Source organism: Tinamus guttatus, unplaced genomic scaffold (genome assembly GCF_059628265.1).
Source record: "Tinamus guttatus ecotype Peru unplaced genomic scaffold, ASM5962826v1 Tinamus_guttatus_pri_ptg000078l, whole genome shotgun sequence".
In the NCBI taxonomy this organism is placed as follows: domain Eukaryota; kingdom Metazoa; phylum Chordata; class Aves; order Tinamiformes; family Tinamidae; genus Tinamus; species Tinamus guttatus.
The window spans coordinates 359,643-379,972 of NW_028288612.1; the positions used below are offsets into that span (position 1 = coordinate 359,643).

The 20,330-nt window shown below is 38.9% G+C and overlaps 1 protein-coding gene across 1 annotated transcript in view; it reads left to right on the plus strand.

The window, feature by feature from the left end:
• LOC148595661 (potassium/sodium hyperpolarization-activated cyclic nucleotide-gated channel 1-like) overlaps positions 1-19,229 on the plus strand; it is a 43,961-nt gene extending 24,732 nt beyond the window's left edge. The window contains exons 2-3 of the mRNA XM_088519974.1: positions 1,420-1,843; positions 19,149-19,229. Of these exons, the coding sequence (XP_088376100.1) occupies positions 1,420-1,843; positions 19,149-19,229 (505 nt within the window). The remainder of the gene's footprint in view (positions 1-1,419; positions 1,844-19,148) is intronic.
• The last annotated feature ends 1,101 nt before the right edge of the window (positions 19,230-20,330 follow it).

Consider the following 20,330-nt stretch of genomic DNA (forward strand, 5'->3'; position numbering starts at 1 on the left):
GCGGAGAGCAGTTGTTGAGCCTGTTGAGCAGTTTTTGAGCCTGTTGAGCAGTTGTTTCCGTGCCTTCCTGGAGCAAGTCTGGCTGGTCAGATCATGTTGCCCTTGAATGCTGTGTGTGTGTCGTTCTCATGGATTATATCTCCATTAGTAAATATGTATTTTTATTGTGTTGTTTGGGAAACACAAGAAAGGGGAGCGTTGCACAGAAACGTATTAAAAGCCATAGAATGTTAAGTCTGAAGGAATCGCTGGAGGCTATCCAGTCCAACTGCCCGCTCAGCACTGGATTACAGTTTAAACCAGTTCTCCAACAGAACAAGAGGTCATCCTTTGGGTTGTGTTTTCTAAGGTTCACTTTGAGTTCATTTTATTAAACAACAATAACTTTCCATGGTAATTTATTGATTAGGAATTATCATCATTCATTAAATTCTGTGCATATTACCATCTCCTTGAAATCTTTCATCACAATAGATCTATATTCTATATAATAGGCAGCCTTACTCATTGTTTCTGTAGAAGATACTAAAGATGTGAGTCTGGCTCTTTACCATCTGTATCAAACTGTTTTCAGTGAGGTTTGAAGAGGAGCCTTTAGATAGTTCTGAAACAAAATAGTGAAATACAGTATCCAATTCTTACTGTGAAAGTTACAGGTATTATTCAGCTCTGAAAGACAGGCTATCAGGTTGTAAAAATGCATGAAAGTTCAATTTAGGTTGTAAAAGTCAGGGTAGATTTTGATATTATCTAATTTTTTATTCTATTTTCTGCTTCAGTGCTTTTTTCACTTCCAATAATTTTATTCCAGCAAAGTAATGGTAGGAATACATTTGCAAAGAGGTACTTACATTTAATATGTTATCTGTTAGATATTTGGGTTTCCATTTGGATGGAAGCCATGAAAAAAAATAGTCACATTGCTAAAGCATTTGTGATTGCCACTAAGCATCCATTTTACTTATATAAGCGTGGTAATAGGTTTTGACAGGAGTTTGGAGAAGGCCACTGAATGCCACACATGCACCTTTCAGATATGCCGTGAAATGATAAGCCATGGCGCTGACTTCATCCTAGATGCATATCCTTGAGAAGTAAGGCATCTAATAAAATGTTTAAATTACTTTGTTTTCTCTGCTGACTGTGAATATATCAAATGAGTTAAAGTTTCCTTAGTGTTAACAAAATATATCAGCATTCTCCTATAGCTTGTACCTCACTACAGCAGCATAGCATAGCTACTAACCTGGTATGCATTTTATGGCAAAACTGACCATGCGTTACAGTATTTTAATTCAGTAGCTAATTTGTACAGAGCCAAAAATGTGCTTGAGGTGAAGGTGATGGCGAGATAGAGACCATCTTTCTAAGCAAGTTATACTGCATTACATCAACCATTCTGTTTCTTCCATTTCTTAGGTTTTACTGGGACTTAATCATGCTCATAATGATGGTTGGAAACCTTGTCATTATACCAGTTGGAATCACATTCTTCACAGAACAAACAACAACACCATGGATTATTTTCAATGTGGCATCAGACACTGTTTTTCTATTGGACTTGATCATGAATTTTAGAACTGGGACTGTTAATGAAGACAGCTCTGAAATAATACTGGACCCTAAAGTCATTAAGATGAATTACTTAAAAAGCTGGTTTGTGGTTGACTTCATTTCATCAATACCAGTGGATTATATCTTTCTCATTGTAGAAAAAGGAATGGATTCAGAGGTTTATAAGACAGCAAGAGCACTTCGGATCGTGAGATTTACAAAAATCCTCAGCCTGTTACGTTTATTACGACTTTCAAGACTGATTAGATACATACACCAGTGGGAAGAGGTAAGATATGTTTATATTTTTATTCACTAAGATCTTATTCCTCTAGATATAATAGTTCTCACCAGAGAGCTACGCAGAACCAGTATGGAATCAAGGGTTTTTACTCACTGGTTGTAGTTACGTATAGGTACTAGTGGAAAAGCCTGTTTTTGAAGAAAGCACAGGGAAGTTCATTTCCGATTCAGGCTGTTAACCATAGAGACTGAAAATCCCCTTGGCACCATCAGCACGAGGAGCACGAGCTCATACTGAGAGTTAGTCAGAAATTTTAGGAACTAGCTAGAGCTGCCTGTGAGTTCAGTGACTAGCACTTACAACTGTGAGTTAAATGCTTTTGTAATCCAAGAGAACTTAAAATGCATGTTCCTATTTCTCTATTCCAGGAGAAATTGAATCCATTTACAATTGACTGGATTTCCTAGAACACTCATTGTCTGAAGGCTTGTATGTAGGCTGAATATATAGAATACTTACTTCTACTTCAAAACTCCACTATTTCCAGACGTGACCTTATGCTTCCTGCCAACTTGGCATGGTGACATTTCCAGGAAATTATGGCATTCCCTAATTTGGCATACTTAGGGCTAGAAAGTGAAACTTTGGCACATACCACCATGATTCAGTCATTTCGTTTCTTGCCTGCCCCATTCCTGTAGATCTAAATATCATAATATGTTTTAAAGGGAAGTGCTAAAACACAGGAAAAATAACTGCTGTTCTTTAAGCCTTTCATGCAGCTAAGAGTACTGGGAATTATTTTTTGAAACATTTTCACTTAAGGACAATATTAAAAATGGACTCGCATAAATTTGCTTACTTTTATTTTTTTTAATTAAATGAATATTGAAAGATTACTTGATATCCTTTCTGGTGAGTTTCTGCTGGTTCTGTTGCTTTCAAAGCCTTACCTTCCTCCTTTACAGAAACCTAGATGCTAAGCTTTCTCACAAGTGAAGTCAAATTATATTTAAAAAGGCCTGATCCTAGATGATACTAAGTATCAAACTTAGAATCATAGCTGTTTCTTCATAGCTGTTTCTTAAATATCTCCTTGAATCAGTCATTATTTTTATTATTATTATAGCAAATTCTGTATCTTTTTGCTTCCTGTAATGCATTGTAGAAATATTTTTTACACAGGAAAAGAACATGGCAGTTTTGTACGCAGTTTAATTAAGGCAAATGATTAGGAACATCTTGCAGTTCTATCATAAAGCTACCCTTTTGTCTCTTTACTTTGCAGAGAGACAACTTTCTGAAATGTGGTCAATGACATTATTTTCCAGCAGCTTGAGTTAATGGCTTGTCACAATAAAACTCAACTAAGCAATGAAATAAATACAGTTTTTTTTTTCTGTTGCCTCTGTTGTCAAAGATAAATCAAGTATTCTTAATCAGGAATAGTTGAATCTCGCACTAAATGGGGCTAGAAGAGACCAGAGGATATAATCCAAACCAGCAATGTAATCTGTAGCAAATGGCAGCTGATTTCTTCAAGAACAAAGATTTCTCTGGGCCATCTGTTTTGCATCCAATTCCACTAATAAAACTTGAGAAGTATTTGTCCTATGATCCTTTCTTTGCAGAGTATTAAAAAATAAGTTGAGTCCCTGATTTTAGATTTGATAACATGTTATCATTCTCCCTGGATATTCTCAGAGAGTTAAGATAGATAGAATCTGTAGTAGTACTATTCCTTTCTTTGTTGCTGAACCTCTCATAAAGCAACCTTAAGCTTATTGGCTCCTTTTAAACAGGAGCGTGCCGGTAGCCAGGATAAATATGGAGACTAAGTAGAATTTGGTAACTCCCCAAATGAAGGGCATGCAACCATCACCTCTAGCTCTTTGAAATGTCAGAAATATAGGCAGTTATGTAGGTTTTGATATTTGGCTGTTGCTATCACAGCAATTTATTAATTTGAATGTTGGGTGGGTAAGTATTCTAACTGGTGATCCATTTCAGCTTCTGAGAAAACACATGTTATAGCATTGCAATGTTTTAAAATAATAAACCCAGTAGGGATGCACTTTGTTGGATTAGAAAGCAGTAGCTGGATTGTCCCATGGCAATAGTCAGTGAAACCTTTGCTGATGACATTAATTTTTATTCTGTATTGTGGGTGTTTGTACATGCACAAGCCCTGTTTATATGTGTGTGATTAAAAGGCTTTAGTACTTTTTCCATATGAATTATACAGACTGCAACTAAAATGTTGTATATTTGGATCCAGATTAAAGAGCATTATGTGAAAAATATTGAGAGGATGATCAGCAAGCTCATCATTCATAATAAATCGCCAAGAGGATAATTCCTGGAAAACTGTATAATGAACAAAGTTGTTTAAAATCTTATCGCACGGAGGGGTATTTATGTCCTTAAACAGAAAACACAGGGTGAAATTGTTTGGGCTTTTCCTTTCCTAGCCTCATGTTTCCTGAACATTAGGATGAGTAGACAGTAATTTGAAGGCTTATTATATGCTATTTTTGAAGCAGAGTTCCTTTTATTTATTTATTTTCACATCTTTTCAATTGGTTAAACCAGTATCAAGTTGCTAAATCTTATATGGTAATATTGAGGTAATGTGTTTATTTCAGAAGCTTTCTCTTTAATGGTTATGAGGGAACAGCTGAAACCTGTGGTGCAAGATATATATAAAATATAATGACATATTTGTCTTAGTCTGATGTTAATACTTTGTTCAAACAAGTAACAATGGAAATCAGAGGAGACATTTAAACAAAGATACAGAATATATTTTTGCAGGAATTAATTTACTGAATTTCCAAATTCACATTGTCCTCAGATTATTTTTTCTACAATATCTAATATGCTAGTCTTTTTCAAAACAGATAAAATATATATATATACTTAATTAAAGTTATATAATTTAATATGCAAATAAAGTTAGCTATTTAAACTGTTGATTGCAGAAACTATATTTTAGCAATAGCTTCTTACAAGTGGGCTTTTTTTATTAGGATAGATTCCTGAAAAGTACTTTACTGTGTACAAAGAATCCAGTATGAAAGAACTTTTGTAGTTTGTTTGACATCAGAAAGTGAAGATGCAGAGAATAGGGCAGTGAATAACTTACTTAAATCCAACCCAATACAAGGACATATATTTGCTTCAAATACAATAATAATAAAATATTGAATGATCTAATTCGCAATTGTTTTTTGTAAAATGCTTCTAAGAGAGATTGTGACTGCTTAAGTTGCTGACCCCTAAACATTTTACATAAGCTTGCATGAAGCTAATTAGCTATTCCTAGTAGTTGCCTATATTTTTAGGTAACTCAATAGTAATAATAATAATAAAATATATGACTAATGAAGAAGAAATATATTGTTACAGTGAATTTGTTTACATTTTTAAGTAATTTTTCAACTTTTTCATTTGAATTTCCATTTCAATCAAGAGATCTCAAATGCTATGCCATTTTTGCTTTACATTTACTTGCAATATAAATTTACTGATTCTTTCCAATCACAGCATTTTCCAGAAGCTACTTGAAAAAAAGAGTTTAGCTTTGCTTAAAACTGTTACAATCAGAGGACAGGTATGTATAAATAAATGGACATGTATAAATAAATGAAACCTGTACTCCTAAAACTGCACTCTAAATCTTAGCAACTCAGAGATGCCTGGTAATGTAGAATTGGAACATATTTTAAAGTGACTGAATGCTTATTGCGAGAGATTCAAAGAAGGTTATATTTTATAAAATATGCAATGATTATATATTCCCGCCATATCTTATTTTGGTTTGATTTGTACTGAAAGCTGTTTTTCATTTCTCCTAACCTTTTTAAGGTTACTTAGCCTATATCGTTGCCATTGCTACCCTCAAGTGGTTAATGAAACATTCGCAGAATTTCTGAGCACATTACATGAAAGTGTCCTATTCTACTTTTGCTGTTTTATTCCTAGTCCTCACAATAATACTGATTCAGAAAAGCTCCTAAGCACAAGCCTGCTTACATGCCAAGTCACACAGAAGCGTTTGAAAACTGAGCAAGTCTGTAAGGGCATTACCAAATCAGGTAATTTTGTCTATTGCTTATGGGAGATATTATCCAATCATGATTACCACTGATCACCACTAGGTGTCCTCTCTTTTTGTTCCTGTTCTACTTATTGTTAAGAGTGCAAAAATTAATATTACTTATTGGCTGGATTATTAATTTCTGCCTAAATAAATATATTGTTAAAGAATGTTTGTGTTACCTGGGTGAAAGAAGACTTTAACTTTGATTGTGTGCTGTTTCTGTGGTATGTGTACAGATGAATTTCCCCCTATATAAACCAAACCACTTTTTATGCTCATCATCCTGTAATCTGTTGAGAAATCAAGATTTTGTGTCTTTCCTTTGGATCATTGATTGTAAAATTGTGTGGGAAGGGGGAGTGAACAAGTTAGTTGGGTATTTCAGGAAGATGAATACGTTCATATATCTTTACCGAAGGAGTTTTTTTTAATATATATTATCAAAATATAGTTATGTCTATCATTGTTTTTTTTATGTTTATCATTCTTTTTCAGGCTGAGGCCATACTGCTCAGAAGGAGGTTTTTATTCCCCTATTTTGTGACATCAACCAGTGCTTTACCTTTTCTTTTTTTTTTCCCTCAAGTCAAGAGTAATTTATTGGTCTGCTAAAAATCCAGTACAATCTATAGCATATAGACTGGAGAAAACACTCAGGAGAACTGAGTTTCCTTGCTTTGAAGAACTTCCTTGTTTTGGATACGATGTTTTAGGCAGCCTCAAAATCCACTTTTTACCCCTGCTTTTGTTTGGAAGGCTTCAGTCTTTCTGTGGCACTCCATCATCACTGAGCTATTAGAGTGTTTCTACTTCAAGCTGTACAAGCTGATCATTTAGAAATGTCACATAGTGTGTCGCCCAGGATTGCTTAGCTTAGTTCCCCAGAGGGAACATGATACTTCTGTGCATGTGAGTTGCACTCCCAGCTGTCAGTTCATTATGGGGTACGATTCCTGGTGTTGGTGAATTCCTCTGTAATTTGACTGGGACATGGGCTAATGGGGAGTGTGTCTCTATGACAGGAACTGAGAGCAGGGTATTTTATTCGCAAACTCTGATCCTAAAAAAAAAGTTATCCTGACAAACAGCCCTTTTCTTCTCTCCACTCCACTTTTTTTTTTTTTTTTTAAATGCCAGATGTGTGATTAAAAGGTTGATACTCTGTTTCGATAGTCTATTTCTATAGTCCAAAGTCTATAGTCTAGACTATAGTCTATTACATATACATATGTATAGAACTGAAAAGATATAAAAGATACGTTACACATAAATTCCAATATAAGGTATCATAAGAGTAAAAATAGGTCTCGAGATATATAGATATGCTAGTCTCAGACTTATTAAATAATATTTTTTTCTTGTCGTGATTTACAAGCCTTTTATATGCTTTTTGCTAAATAGAGCACCTAATACAGTCTTTACAAAATTGAGAGCGTAGTGGTTCTCATTTCCCGCAAACTTAAACATATATTAACATTAGATGAGTAGATTCTGCTCATAGTTATGGCAGTGCTTTCTCATTCAAATCAGTGAAAATTATGTATTTGAGAAGAGCATGTATCATTGGAGCTAAAACCATGAAATATTTGTGTAGATGTATAGACGATGGAGCACATTTTGCTGTGAGGTTTTTGTTTGCTCATTCTATTAAAGCCTAAATAACAGCAGGAAAATATATATAACTAATAGAGATAATTAGAAGGCATTATGATCCATGTTTTCCTAATAATAGAATATTAACTGCCAAAAAGGAACAGCAAATTTGTAGTGCAGGCAATTACTGAAATGCAAGCAAGGTTTAATATTCTGTTTTTTCAGTTTCCTACCTTATGATCTAAGCACAGTGACTTTCATGGAAAGGATAGTCCTTTTCCCTGCAGAATCACTAGTAAGTGTTCTGAGTGTAAAATCTGTTGCTTAATCGTTTCACACTCTTAAGACTGCAAACAGAGCTTTCATGTGCGCAAATACCCAGTGGGTGTGGTGTTAATGTTTCCCCTAGCACATGAAACATGTAGGCAATGGCCTAAAATAAATTTCCTTCAACTCAAATGCTGTCAGGTACTATTTCCTTCTTTCCATGTGTGTTTGTGTGGCTTGTAGAGGAACAAACCTGTTGCTGTTGTCTTGCATTCACTACCTTATGTCACTAAGTTAATGTGTTCACCCCTGCATTAGCATTTCTTGGTGATTCCAGTTGAAATGTAACACGATGCTATTTTTAAAGAATCTTTTAGAGTCTGATTTGTTGTTCATTAATTTTTGAGCCTTTCTAGATATAATTTCTGTTTGCATCTGCTATCCTGGCAGCAAGAGTGGTAACTCTCCCAACTTAAGCTTTTAATACAGGTAAAAAGCTTCTTTGGCTGTGCTTTCAGGGAGCTTTTTTTATGGGAGCTGTTGAGCATTGTATTAAAAACACTTAGAATGATTTTCATTAAAAATTACATTAAGTGTAAGGCTTACCAAATTACGTGCAAAATGAACTGTGAATTTCTAGCTTAATGAGGGGGAGACTTATAATGTGGAATTTTTATTAGACGGCAGTATTTTAAAACAACATAACTTATTATAGTATTTATAGTATAGTAATATTGCCAGTGAGGAAAGCAGTGCCTGAGCGATGCCTTTCTCTCATCACGTACTTTGATGTGTGCCCGTCTAGTCCCGCAGGCCACCTCTCTCCTCTGCCTCACAGGCTCCCTGTTTGCCCAAGGGCTGCTGCCAGTGTGAAACGAGGCAACGTGTTGGCAGGTCCTCATGTCCCACTGGCAATATCTTTACTATGGGGTCAGAGATGCATCTCCTGGCATATGACAAGGCACCCCATTGTATAGAAGTGACCAAAGGGTCATGGTGGCCACAAGCCATGCACAGGTGTAGGCCTGAGTTGCAGCCCCCCGGACAATTTCTGCTTCAGCAGTAACAATGTCTGACCTTGTTCATAACACAGAAAAGCGGCATGCAGCCTTGCCTTCGTTGGCAGTGGTAATTGAAGCCTGCAGGATAATTAGAGCTGGAGTTTTTGGCCAAGATTAGCTTTCAACAGGGGATGCCACTTCATAGATGTCTCCCCTCTCCTCACCCCCCACCTCTCTCAAAAAAAGGTGATAGGTGGGAAGGTACCAATGTCAGAACATTAATGGGGAAAAACATTCTCAGGTCTGAATATTTATGATCAAAGTAGAAGAGGGAGAGAGAGAGAGATGCCAAACAGAACAATGTCCAGTAAATGAGAAAGCTCATCTAGACTTCCGGAGAATATTGGGATAAAGTCCCCACCTGACTATGTTTCTGTACCTGCAAGTGAGTGGTTCTAATTATCAGATGACTCTCTACTCTCTTTCTGATCTTGCCTGTCATTAGACAAGTATTTAGGAATTAATTCATCTTTTTCTTGTCTAAGATTAGTGCTCTTGCCTCCAGGCTACTTGGAAAGAAATGTCTTTTTATTTTGTTTTTTTGCAAAAATGTCTTGGACTTGTTACAATGCACATAGTGCTATATCTGTTTGTGTTTGAAATTCTAGACACATTTCCTATTCAGTACTAAAGTTAATCAGATAAGCAGACGTTATGTCTGTATCCTATTTCAAAATTTCAGTATGACATTTAGACTAATATGTGCAATAATTCTCTGCACTGGTATTTCCATTTCATATCCATTGAAAACTAACTTTTCTCCATTTCTCTTCCTGAGCTTTACCAGTTGTCACATTTCTGTAAGATGTTTATAACCACCAGTGACAGAAGAGGAAGTAGCAGTTGCTTTTAAAGTGTCAGGGCTGGCAGATCATCAAAAGACAATATTAACACAGTGACAAGACAGCTGTTCATTGCTGGGGAAATGGTCAAAGTCTGTGCACTGTAGTAATTCTAATTGTCTTTCATTTTTATTAGTGAACTCTTTGTAAAGTGACTTGGCTTTATAATATATTGTGTAATTAAATGTTTGCTTATTAATAGCCCTTCATTTCTAAGCAAGGTGATATCCAAAAAATTTAAATCATCATATTTTCAAAAGGGTTTGGCAGACAATACACTGATTCAATTGAGGTTGATATTGCTTGATTGCAGGTAGGAAAGAGATATAGAGTAGAAATGTACTTGTAACTTTGAAAAGTCAGAATAGATCTCATCATTTCCTTAGCCCACAGCCAGAGAAAAGAATCAGGAAACTTGCTTCAACCTTTATTACTTGGAGACATGTCTTTTGTCATTAAAAAATAACAGGAACCAAAGCCACAATCCTTATGGCAGTTTTGAATGTTTGATTTTTCCTTTTTTTTTTTTTTTTGAGATAATGTACCAAATTGTTTTGTTACTTAGGAATAGTAAATTAATTCATTTTTTTCTCTTTATTTATCTACAACTTATATATATATATGTATATATATATATATGATGTGTGTGTATGTTTGCATAGATCTAGAGTGCAATCTGACTATGACAGAAGACAGTATAGAGATATTTTTTGTGACACTTTGAAACTGATTGATTACTCAGTGCAGATTTTCCATGATTTATTAATTCACATTCTGGATTGAGTAGTTCACCTACACTTTTTTTTTTTTTTTCTTTTTGTATTTGGAAGAGGAAGGCAAAGAAGATGTAAAGACAAGACCACAAATTATTTTGCATATTTAGGCCGTACCTTTTAGGAGAGAGCAGCTAAACCTGCACTCACAATGTCTTGTTGAGCAACTCTATTTTGTGAAGGATTTTATGATTTTGAGATTTTATTTGCTTTGGTAAAGAATAAAACCTGGAAATTGCAAGTTTACCAATAGGAAGATTCAAGAAGAATATTCTTCACCTAGAATATTTTACTTTGACAAAAAGCAAATCATTTTGAGATCACCTTTATTTTTCATTTGCACTGTGATATATATTGTAGGGTTGTTACAATTTTAGTTCCCCTCCTCCTGTTCCTTCAGATAATGTCAGAAAAGGAGGTGGTCTTTCACTTCTAAAGAAATTTATTTCTCAATATAAAAGAATTTTGTATTTTTTAATCAGATATTCTCCTGAGTCACACACAATTACATAAACTGTAACAGATTTTTGTGCAGACTAAGATTGGTGAGCATGCATTTGCTGAATTATAATGACTCATTTTCAGGAACAGATAAAACCATTATACTGCCTGGAACAGTTTTGATGCTGTCTGGCTTTTACTTTTCAATTACAGCATGCGTTATTTAATACTCTTCTCATCTTAAGGGCTCTATACTTTCTCTTCTCTTTGCAACAATAAAATGCTAATAACATAGAATCATAGAATCATAGAATGCTTAGGGTTGGAAGGGACCTCTAGAGATCATCTAGTCCAACCCCCCTGCATACGCAGGGACACCTAAAGCACGTGGCACAGGACTGCATCCAAGCGGGTTTTGAAGATCTCCAGAGAAGGAGACTCCACAACCTCTCTGGGCAGCCTGTTCCAGTGCTCTGTCACCCTCACTGTTAAGAATTTTTTCCTTAAGTTCCTATGGAATTTTTGGTGTTTCAGTTTCCGGCCATTTCCTCTAGTCCTATCAGTGGCCACCACTGAAAAGAGACCATCCCCGTCCTCTGCACTCCCTCCCTTGAGGTATTTATATACACTGATTAGATCCCCTCTCAGCCTTCTCTTCTCCAGGCTGAACAGGCCCAGCTCACTCAGCCTCTCCTCATAGGGCAGATGTTCCAGGCCCCTGATCATCCTTGTAGCCCTGCGCTGGACTCTCTCCAGCAGCTCCACATCCCTCTTGTACTGTGGAGCCCAGAACTGGACACAGTACTCCAGATGCGGCCTCACCAGGGCTGAGTAGAGGGGCAGGATCACCTCCCTCGACCTGCTAGAGATGCTCTTCTTAATGCAGCCCAGGATCCCATTGGCCTTCTTGGCCACGAGGGCACACTGCTGCCTCATGGTCAACTTGTTGTCCACCATGACACCCAGGTCTTTCTCCGCAGAGCTGCTCTCCAGAAGGTCGGTCCCCAGCCTGTACTGGTGTCTGGGGTTATTCCTCCCCAGGTGCAGGACCTTGCACTTGGCCTTGTTGAATTGCATGAGGTTTTTCACCGCCCAGTTGTCCAGTCTGTCCAGGTCCCTCTGGATGGCAGCACAGCCCTCTGGGGTATCGGCTACTCCTCCCAGTTTGGTATCATGCAAAGCACAAAATCTAGCATAGAATTGATATTTAGAGAAAGCCATTGATGTCCAATATTTATGCCATTAATTGTCATAAGGAATTTCTTACTTGTATATACCTGAACATTATTGTACTTTGAAGTGAGATTTTGCTGTTTAAGGTCTGGACATGTGAATAAATGGTATTAAGAAAGTATCAGCGTTTCACTTTTTCATTTGTTTTTGTAATTGCTTACTCTCCCTAAGTTTTAGATTTCTTTCTTTTTCATATTAATTCAGTTAGTTAATACTGCATCCTCTCTCTCTCTCAAAAAAAAAAAAACCCTCTGGATCACTAATATTATTAGTAGGGAGAAATAAAAAAATTTGATGACTACTGTTCAGCATAATCAAATGATAATCTTTGGTAGTTATGTTCCGGAGAGCAGGATACCTTGTTGAGGGCACAGAGATTTCTTATATAGTATATGAGGAAAAGTGACAGAACAGGATTCCAGACGATCCTAAAAGCTGAGCACCCAAATGCATACATTCAGCAACTGGGTAAATGGTATAAAACACAGAGTAATGCAGGGTTCTGCCCTTCAGTATAGTTTGTAACCTGGTGGTACAGGCTTTTGTCCTGTGAGGTGGAAGCAGATCTCTCAGACTGAAAAGGGGATCCACCTCTGTCATCAGGAAGTCATGAATCTACCCAGCCACATTATTACTAAAACTAATGCCATTAATAGGCATAATTTAATTCCGTGAGGAGCTGACTCCTGATAGTTTGAATTAGGCTACTCTGAGAACACCAGTCTAATTGGCCTTCAGAGAATTAGGAGAAGAAATAGTATTCAAGATATTCAAGATATTCAAGAAATAGTATTCAAGATACTCAAAGGTGTTAAGTTGAAAGGCAGCACTAAGTTGCATGGGCTGCTGCAGATCTGTACATACCTTGGCATTTTGTTATCATCAGCTTCAAAAAACCTAAGGAAATAGGCAGTGGCTTTAGCAGGACTTTATCCATCATAAGTTTAAACCACAGTTTGGGTTTTATATCTTTTTCAAAACAAAGTTTTGAGTCTTATTTTCATTTAAAAATGACATTTTTTAATTTCATTTATTTATTTTTATTTCATTTAAAATGACAACCATCCTTCTTCTGTACAGCTGTATGGAATTTCTAGAGCATCAATTTTGACATCACAGCAAATAACACTGAAAATTATTTCAGATTGGAAAATAAAGGTGTATGTTTATCTGAGGTTAAATGAAGTGTTTATTAACCCACCTACTGTACTTTAAATTCAGTCAATTCCTACTTTCCCATATTCTACTTGACACTAGGTATCCCATCATCTAGACATTATTTTCAGATAGTCCTTTAAATTGCTTTTGAAAAAAATTTATCTCTATGAAACAAGAGATCACACTGTTGTCTGAGCAAAGTATGATTATATGGAAGAAAAACTGGCTAAAAAAAAAGAGGAAAAAAGGAAGGAGCTATAAGGTACTATAAGTTCTAAGGAACTATAGTTCCTTAGAAAATTATCTGCTGCAGAGATTTTCCAGCTTTAGTGTCTCATTAATATAGATCTCCATGAAGACTAAGTGAACCTCTGATGAACTTAAAACTTGCTAATGTGACTGCACTGCTGCTTATCGTGAGTGCTACTGCTCTGTTAAAAACTGTAGTTATAAAAACTGGTTGAGTGGGAAGTAACCCTGCAGTGAAAAGTGCTCAATATCAGGTTGCATACAACAGAATTTTATATATATATATATATATTCAAAATAAAAGATAATGCATATAATTCAAGTTCATTAATTCATTTTTGGAGAGTTTTTTTTTTGAGATAAAGAATAATATCATGACACTACTTTAAGCTTGAGGTTTTAGAAAGATGAAATATAATTACACAGACTATTGATAAGCCAGTATGACCTTCTTGTAAGCTGTCACACAGCAGTTGTTAGGTGCTTTTTGAAATGCATGAATATTAATTGTTAAAATTGCTAAAATTTAATGGAGAAATCTGTTTTGTCAGTCTCAGAAACGCCTGATAAAATGTATTATCATGAACTTGAAAGCTCACAGCACATGCACATTGTCCTTCTTTCACCTCCATTTAAGTGGAAAATTAAGACTCAAAAGGAGTTCATAAATGAAAAATTAGTAACTCTTCCTTCCCAAATTATATAAAGGCTTTGTTCATGTGTTATGCTTCATATGCAAATATATTTAAATACAGGAATCGAATGAAAAGTTTAATTATCCTTTCTCTGAATCTGTCAAATAAATACAAATTAATTCAGGAATTCAATTGAAATGCAGGAGTTTTTGGCTACACGAGTTACAAATACAGTTATAGCAAGCATGAGGAATGTCCTAAGTATATTAGCTCACGTGTTTCTGAGCAATGTGTTAAAGATGTCAGTATTAGAGTTAAAGCACATTCCAGATGGTGATTACAGCTGATTCTTTTTGGCAGTGAATTGATACTAGACTCCGGCTTGACAGGAAAATATTCAAGCCTTTTGACCTAACATGTAGTACACTCTCTTCTGTCACTGTTACCATGGAGAAAATAAGTGTAAAAAGTAAACATCACTTCAGGCATGCTTGGAAATAGTCTTGCCATCTTTTCCTCAAAAATTATTTCCAGAACTTCTTTTATATCACTAAGAGTAAGATGTAGCTGGAATTTTTCTTTAGTATGGGTACAAAACATTGCATTACTATATCCAGGTCAAAGTTAAAATTAAGACAGATTTTATAAGTGTTGCTGTATATGTATGTGCACACCATTCTTGTCTGGCTGCCTGGCACTTTGCCTCTGTACATGGTCTTGGGGACACACAACAAGCTCTAAATGGTCATTTCCCTACTGGGTCTCATAACAGCTGCTACATTATCAATAGTTATAATGTAAGTGTTTTATTTATGTAAAAGTAAAGGATGCCAGCAATAAAAGATGTGCTTCCTAGATGTATTTTTTGCAGTAAACAAAAGAGAAAACAATAAATCCTTAGCCACTCTGCTAAGTCTCTTCCTGCTCTGGTTCTTCTCCCCATCTACCTTTGAGGACCTGGTTGGTAGTCATGACCTTAAAAACAAAGAGTGGCCTCTAAAAAAGGGTTTAAATGAGCACAAATTTTTGTGCTGCTTTACTCTTGGCATTTACTTTATCAGGTCATAGGAGTAAATATGTGCCATCCCAATTTCTTGATCTTTGCTTTACTTTACCTTTCTCCAAAAATACCTTCATTTTCAGTTTGGTCTCTCCATAAGCTCCAGTTTCATCTCTGTTTTTCTTAGTTGCTGTTAAGTCCGGTTCCCCAGCCCGCAAGCCTGACAGAAGCAGAGAGGCCGATAGATGCAGGATCCATCTTTATTACCAGCTAGCTGGGGTCCCCGGCTCACCCTCAAAGGGGGAATCTTGCACAAGGACCCCCCTGGTGTCACGCGCAGGGTTTATATACCAGCAAGGGGGTGGGCGGTTACACAAAAACTAGATATTTCCTTTTAGGTCCGATCACTATGGGTTCTCTTCGGATTGGTCGTCTTTGTGGATGGGGAAGGAGTGTCTTTTCTCGAAATCTTCCGGGTGTAAGGGTTTTGCAGAAACATAATGTTCCGTTCTCACATTCCCCCCTTCTCCTTGTTCACTTTTGAGAATTCCTTCTCATCTTGGTCGTCCACATCTAAATATTGTTGTCGCATCACCATTAATTGTACAGTACCCACCCGATCCTTTACAAATTCTATTACACGATTTAGGATACAAGGTCCTAACGTCAGGATCAGGAGTAGGATTATTACCGGCCCGAGTAAAGTGGATACCAAAGTGGTAATCCAAGGGGATTGATTGTACCAAGTTTCGAACCATCCTTGTTGGCTCTCTCGCTCCTTTTTGCGCTTTTCGAGCCCCTCCCTAACCTTGGCCAGTGAATCTCGGACCACTCCCGTGTGGTCTGCATAAAAACAACATTCCTCGCCCAAAGCTGCGCATAACCCTCCTTGCTGTAGGAACAAAAGGTCCAACCCTCGTCTGTTTTGCAAGACAACCTCTGACAGGGAGGTCAGTGACTTCTCTAAGTATGATATTGATTTTTTCAATTATCCTCATCTACAGCAGCTCGTAATGAGGCCAATTTTTGAGGTTGTAAAGTTAGGGACGCTATTCCTGTTCCAGCCCCCGCTATTCCCAACCCTACTAAGGTTGCTATGGTAAGCGTGGTTATTGGTTCCCTTTTCATTATTCTTGACTTCCCCTGCCCCCAGTGAATGTACATACTCTCTTCCTGATGATACAATATGCGGAGAACTACTGAAACCTGTATACAATATTCCTTGCTCTCATTGAACACTGTTAAGGCGAGACAGGGTGTTAATCCTGTTTCAGAACATATCCACCATCCTCCTCCTTGAGGTATTGCCCATTTCTCTCCTCCTGTCCTGTTGATCACTTCCACTTCCACCCCGCAAAGCATCTTTCTATTGTGGGGTACCTTTACCTTCCTGTCTTCCCATTTGCACTGAGGAGGACTATCCAGAGTGCTGAGGTTGTAGGTAGAATTGAGTCCAATTGCCTCATAGAAGGGGGGTCTAATGTCATAGCACAGCCAACACGCTGCAGTGGTATTCGGGTTGGTCTGGTTCAAGGTTTCATATGCTGCCCTAACCAATTTCCAGAGAGGGTCGTCACCGGTCCCCTCTTTCCCAAAGCCAGGGACTTGGGTAGTGTCATCCCTACGAGAGGAGGATACGTAGCCCTCTGGGCTACGGGTGGTTAACCCCCCTTTCCCTCTGGTTTCATCTTTTTGTCCCTTAGACTCCTTCAATACCTTGTTCGGGCCTATAGGTTGTTCTGACCCGACTTCTTCTTTCCGAATAAGGATTAAGCCTCCCCTATCTGTTCCCAATATCTGACCCCCCCATGTTTTCCGCAACCTCCACCCTGGATCCTCAGGGATTGTAGCATTGAGGATTAGATATTTACAATTGCTATAGGGATACTTGATTCGCCCGTGGGGACCGTATCCTTGAGGCTTACAGCCCCTTGGTCCCCATTCCACCCTTAAGTATTTATCAGCCTGTGAAGGGTAGTCCCATGCCGAAATGGTCACACATTCCCAATATGCACAATAATACTGATTGGGGCTATTGCAATCCCCCTTCCCTGGATTCGAAGCAGGGCAGAAATAATACGCCTTTTGGTTCAGACACGGGCTAATAGGAGCTAGAATACATAGATCAGCAGTGAAACTAGGAGAGCCTGCCGTTACCCTTGTCTGTATCACCTGCCCATCCTCCCACTTTGCCAGAGTCCATTTATAAGGTTGATGAGGGCTTCCCCCTGTTACCAGTCGAGTCACCACCAGAACTAGGACCAGGAGATGCCGCATTCTGTCGTTTGACTCGGATCTTTAGGGGGTTCTCAGGATTCTGCTGAACTTCCCACTTCTCAGCTTCCTCTCGTTCTGGAGAGGATGCCCTTCGCACATGCGAGTGATGTACCCACGGGTCGATTCCGTCAACCTTTAGAGCAGTGGGGGTTACAAGAACCACAACATAAGGTCCTTTCCACTTTGCTTCTAATGACTTTCGGTGATGCCTTTTTACCCATACCCAGTCTCCCGGTTCAAGATCATGCACGGGTTCCATAGGCCCTTTCCCTTGATTATAGATAGCCCTGATTAGTGGAAAGATCTCCTTATGTACTTGATACACGGCCTGGACTGCCTGAAGCATATCTTTTGGTCCCGGTTCGATTCTCCTTTCCCCTTCTCTTAGTGGGTACACCGGAGGTGGAGTCCCATACATGATTTCGAAGGGGGTAAGATTCAGAACATAGGGCGTGTTTCATACCCGGAAAATAGCAAAGGGAAGGAGTGTCACCCAGTCCCTGCCAGTCTCTGTTACCAACTTTGTTAAAGTCTCTTTTAAAGTTCGGTTCATCCTTTCCACTTGCCCCGAACTTTGGGGGTTGTACTCACAATGCAATTTCCACATAGTCCCCAAAATTTGGACTAAGTTCTGAGTGGTACTTGCCACAAAAGCAGGTCCATTGTCCGATCCTATAACCTCCGGGACCCCATAGCATGGAATTATTTCCTCTAACAACGCCTTGGCTACTACCTGGGCAGTTTCACGCTTAGTGGGAAAAGCTTCTACCCAGCCCGAAAAGGTGTCTACCATAACCAACAAGTACTTATATCCGTATTTTCCAGGTTTGATTTTGGTGAAATCTACCTCCCACGATCTCCCAGGTCTCCAACCCCTCTCCCTAACCCCCAGATGTTGTCCTACCCTTTTTCCAGGTTTCATCACCTGACACGCTATGCACTCCTCTATTATTCTACAGCCTATCGCCCCCTAGTTGTGGAACTGAAGTTTGGCCGTTTCCAAGAGTTTAGCTGCTTTTCTTTCTCCCAGATGGGTTGACTTGTGCAGCTGAGTTAATAATTGTTCCCCCAAAGTCTGTGGTAATAACAAGGTGGAATCCAAACCTCGGTACCACCCATCTTCTCCTTTCTTTAAATTCCCATTGTGCCTTATCCACTGCAGATCTTCTTCAGAGTATACTAGAGTTGGCGGCAACTGGCCCATTCCTGGCGGAGGGAGGTTTAGCGCCATCGCATTACTTCTTTTCTGATGGGTTCACGCGCAGCCAGTTTTGCAGCCTCATCCGCCACTTGATTTCCTCGGCTAATTAGATCCCCTGCTTTTTGATGCCCTGGGACATGAATCACGGCTACTGCTCTAGGTTTATGTATGGCTTCCAATAGGTGAAGTATCTCTTGCTTGTTCCAAATTTCTTTTCCAGACGATGTTACAAATCCCCTTTCCTTGTAAATGGCCCCATGTATATGCACGGTCCCATACGCATAACGACTGTCCGTGTATACAGTCAACCTTTTCCCTTCTGCCATTTCTAGGGCTTTTGTTAGAGCAATGAGTTCTGCTTTTTGTGCTGAGGTGCCTTCCGGCAAACGGGCAGCCCAAATTACTCTTCCATCCACATCCACCACTGCTGCCCCCGCCATTCTTGTCCCATTTTCTATAAAGCTGCTCCCATCAGTGAACCACACCAGTCCGCCCCCTTCGAGAGGTCTATCTTTCAGATCCCTACTCACCGAGATCACTTCCGCATGGACCTCTTGGCAGTCATGAATTGGTTCATCATAGTCAGTGCCCGGAAGTAGGGTAGCCGGATTCAGAACCAACGAATTGGTAAATTTCAAGCTTGTAGGATCCAGTAATAAGCTCTGGTAATGAGCCAGTCTGGTATTGGTTAACCACCTGGCTGGCGGTTGCCGTAGTACTGCCTCTACCTGGTGAGGGGTAGTTACCGGTAACTGTTGCCCAAATGTTTGTCATTAGTGCAGTGGCAGCAATCATCCTTAGGCACGGGGGCCATCCTGCGGCTACCGAGTCTAATTTCTTGGATAGATATGCTACCACTCGTTGCCATGGGCCTGTGGTTTGGGTTAAGACCCCCTTCGCAATTCCTTTTTTCTCATCTACAAAAAGATGGAATTCCTTCGATGGATCAGGGAGGGCCAATGCAGGGGCCTCTAGTAATGCTTTCTTTAGGGCCCGGAACGCCTCTCCCATTTCTGGGGTCCATGACCAGGCCGGGCTTTCCCGGCTCCCTTCATATAGCGGTCTAGCAATCTCAGCAAATCCTGGTATCCACAGCCGATAGTACCCTACTGATCCCAAAAATTCTCGTACTTCCCTTGCTGTTCGCGGTTCGGGAATTCGCAACACCGTTTCCTTCATGGGCGTGGTCAGCCAACGTTTACCCTGGCGCAACTTGTATCCCAGATAGACAACCTCAGTTTTATAGATTTGAGCCTTCTTTGCACTGGCTCTATATCCTAGCCGTGCCAGCTCCCTAACCAAATCTTCAGTGCCCTTTGCACATTCTTCTTCAGTTGCTCCTGCCAGAAGTATATCATCTACATACTGCAGCAGCGTTAGTTCCTGGAGGGTGCTACGGTACAGCTGCAGATCCTTGCTCAGAGCCTCATTAAATAGGGTTGGCGAGTTTTTAAACCCTTGCGGTAGCCTAGTCCATGTGAGTTGTCCCGCTATCCCTTGCTGCAGGTCCTCCCATTCAAAAGCGAAAATATCTTGACTCTTTACAGCCAAGGGCAGGCTGAAAAATGCATCTTTAAGGTCTAGGACGGTGTACCAAACCATAGTCGGGGGTAGACTGCTCAGCAGTATGTACGGGTTGGGGACTGTGGGGTGAATGTCTTCTACCCTTGAGTTGACTTCCCTTAAATCCTGAACGGGTT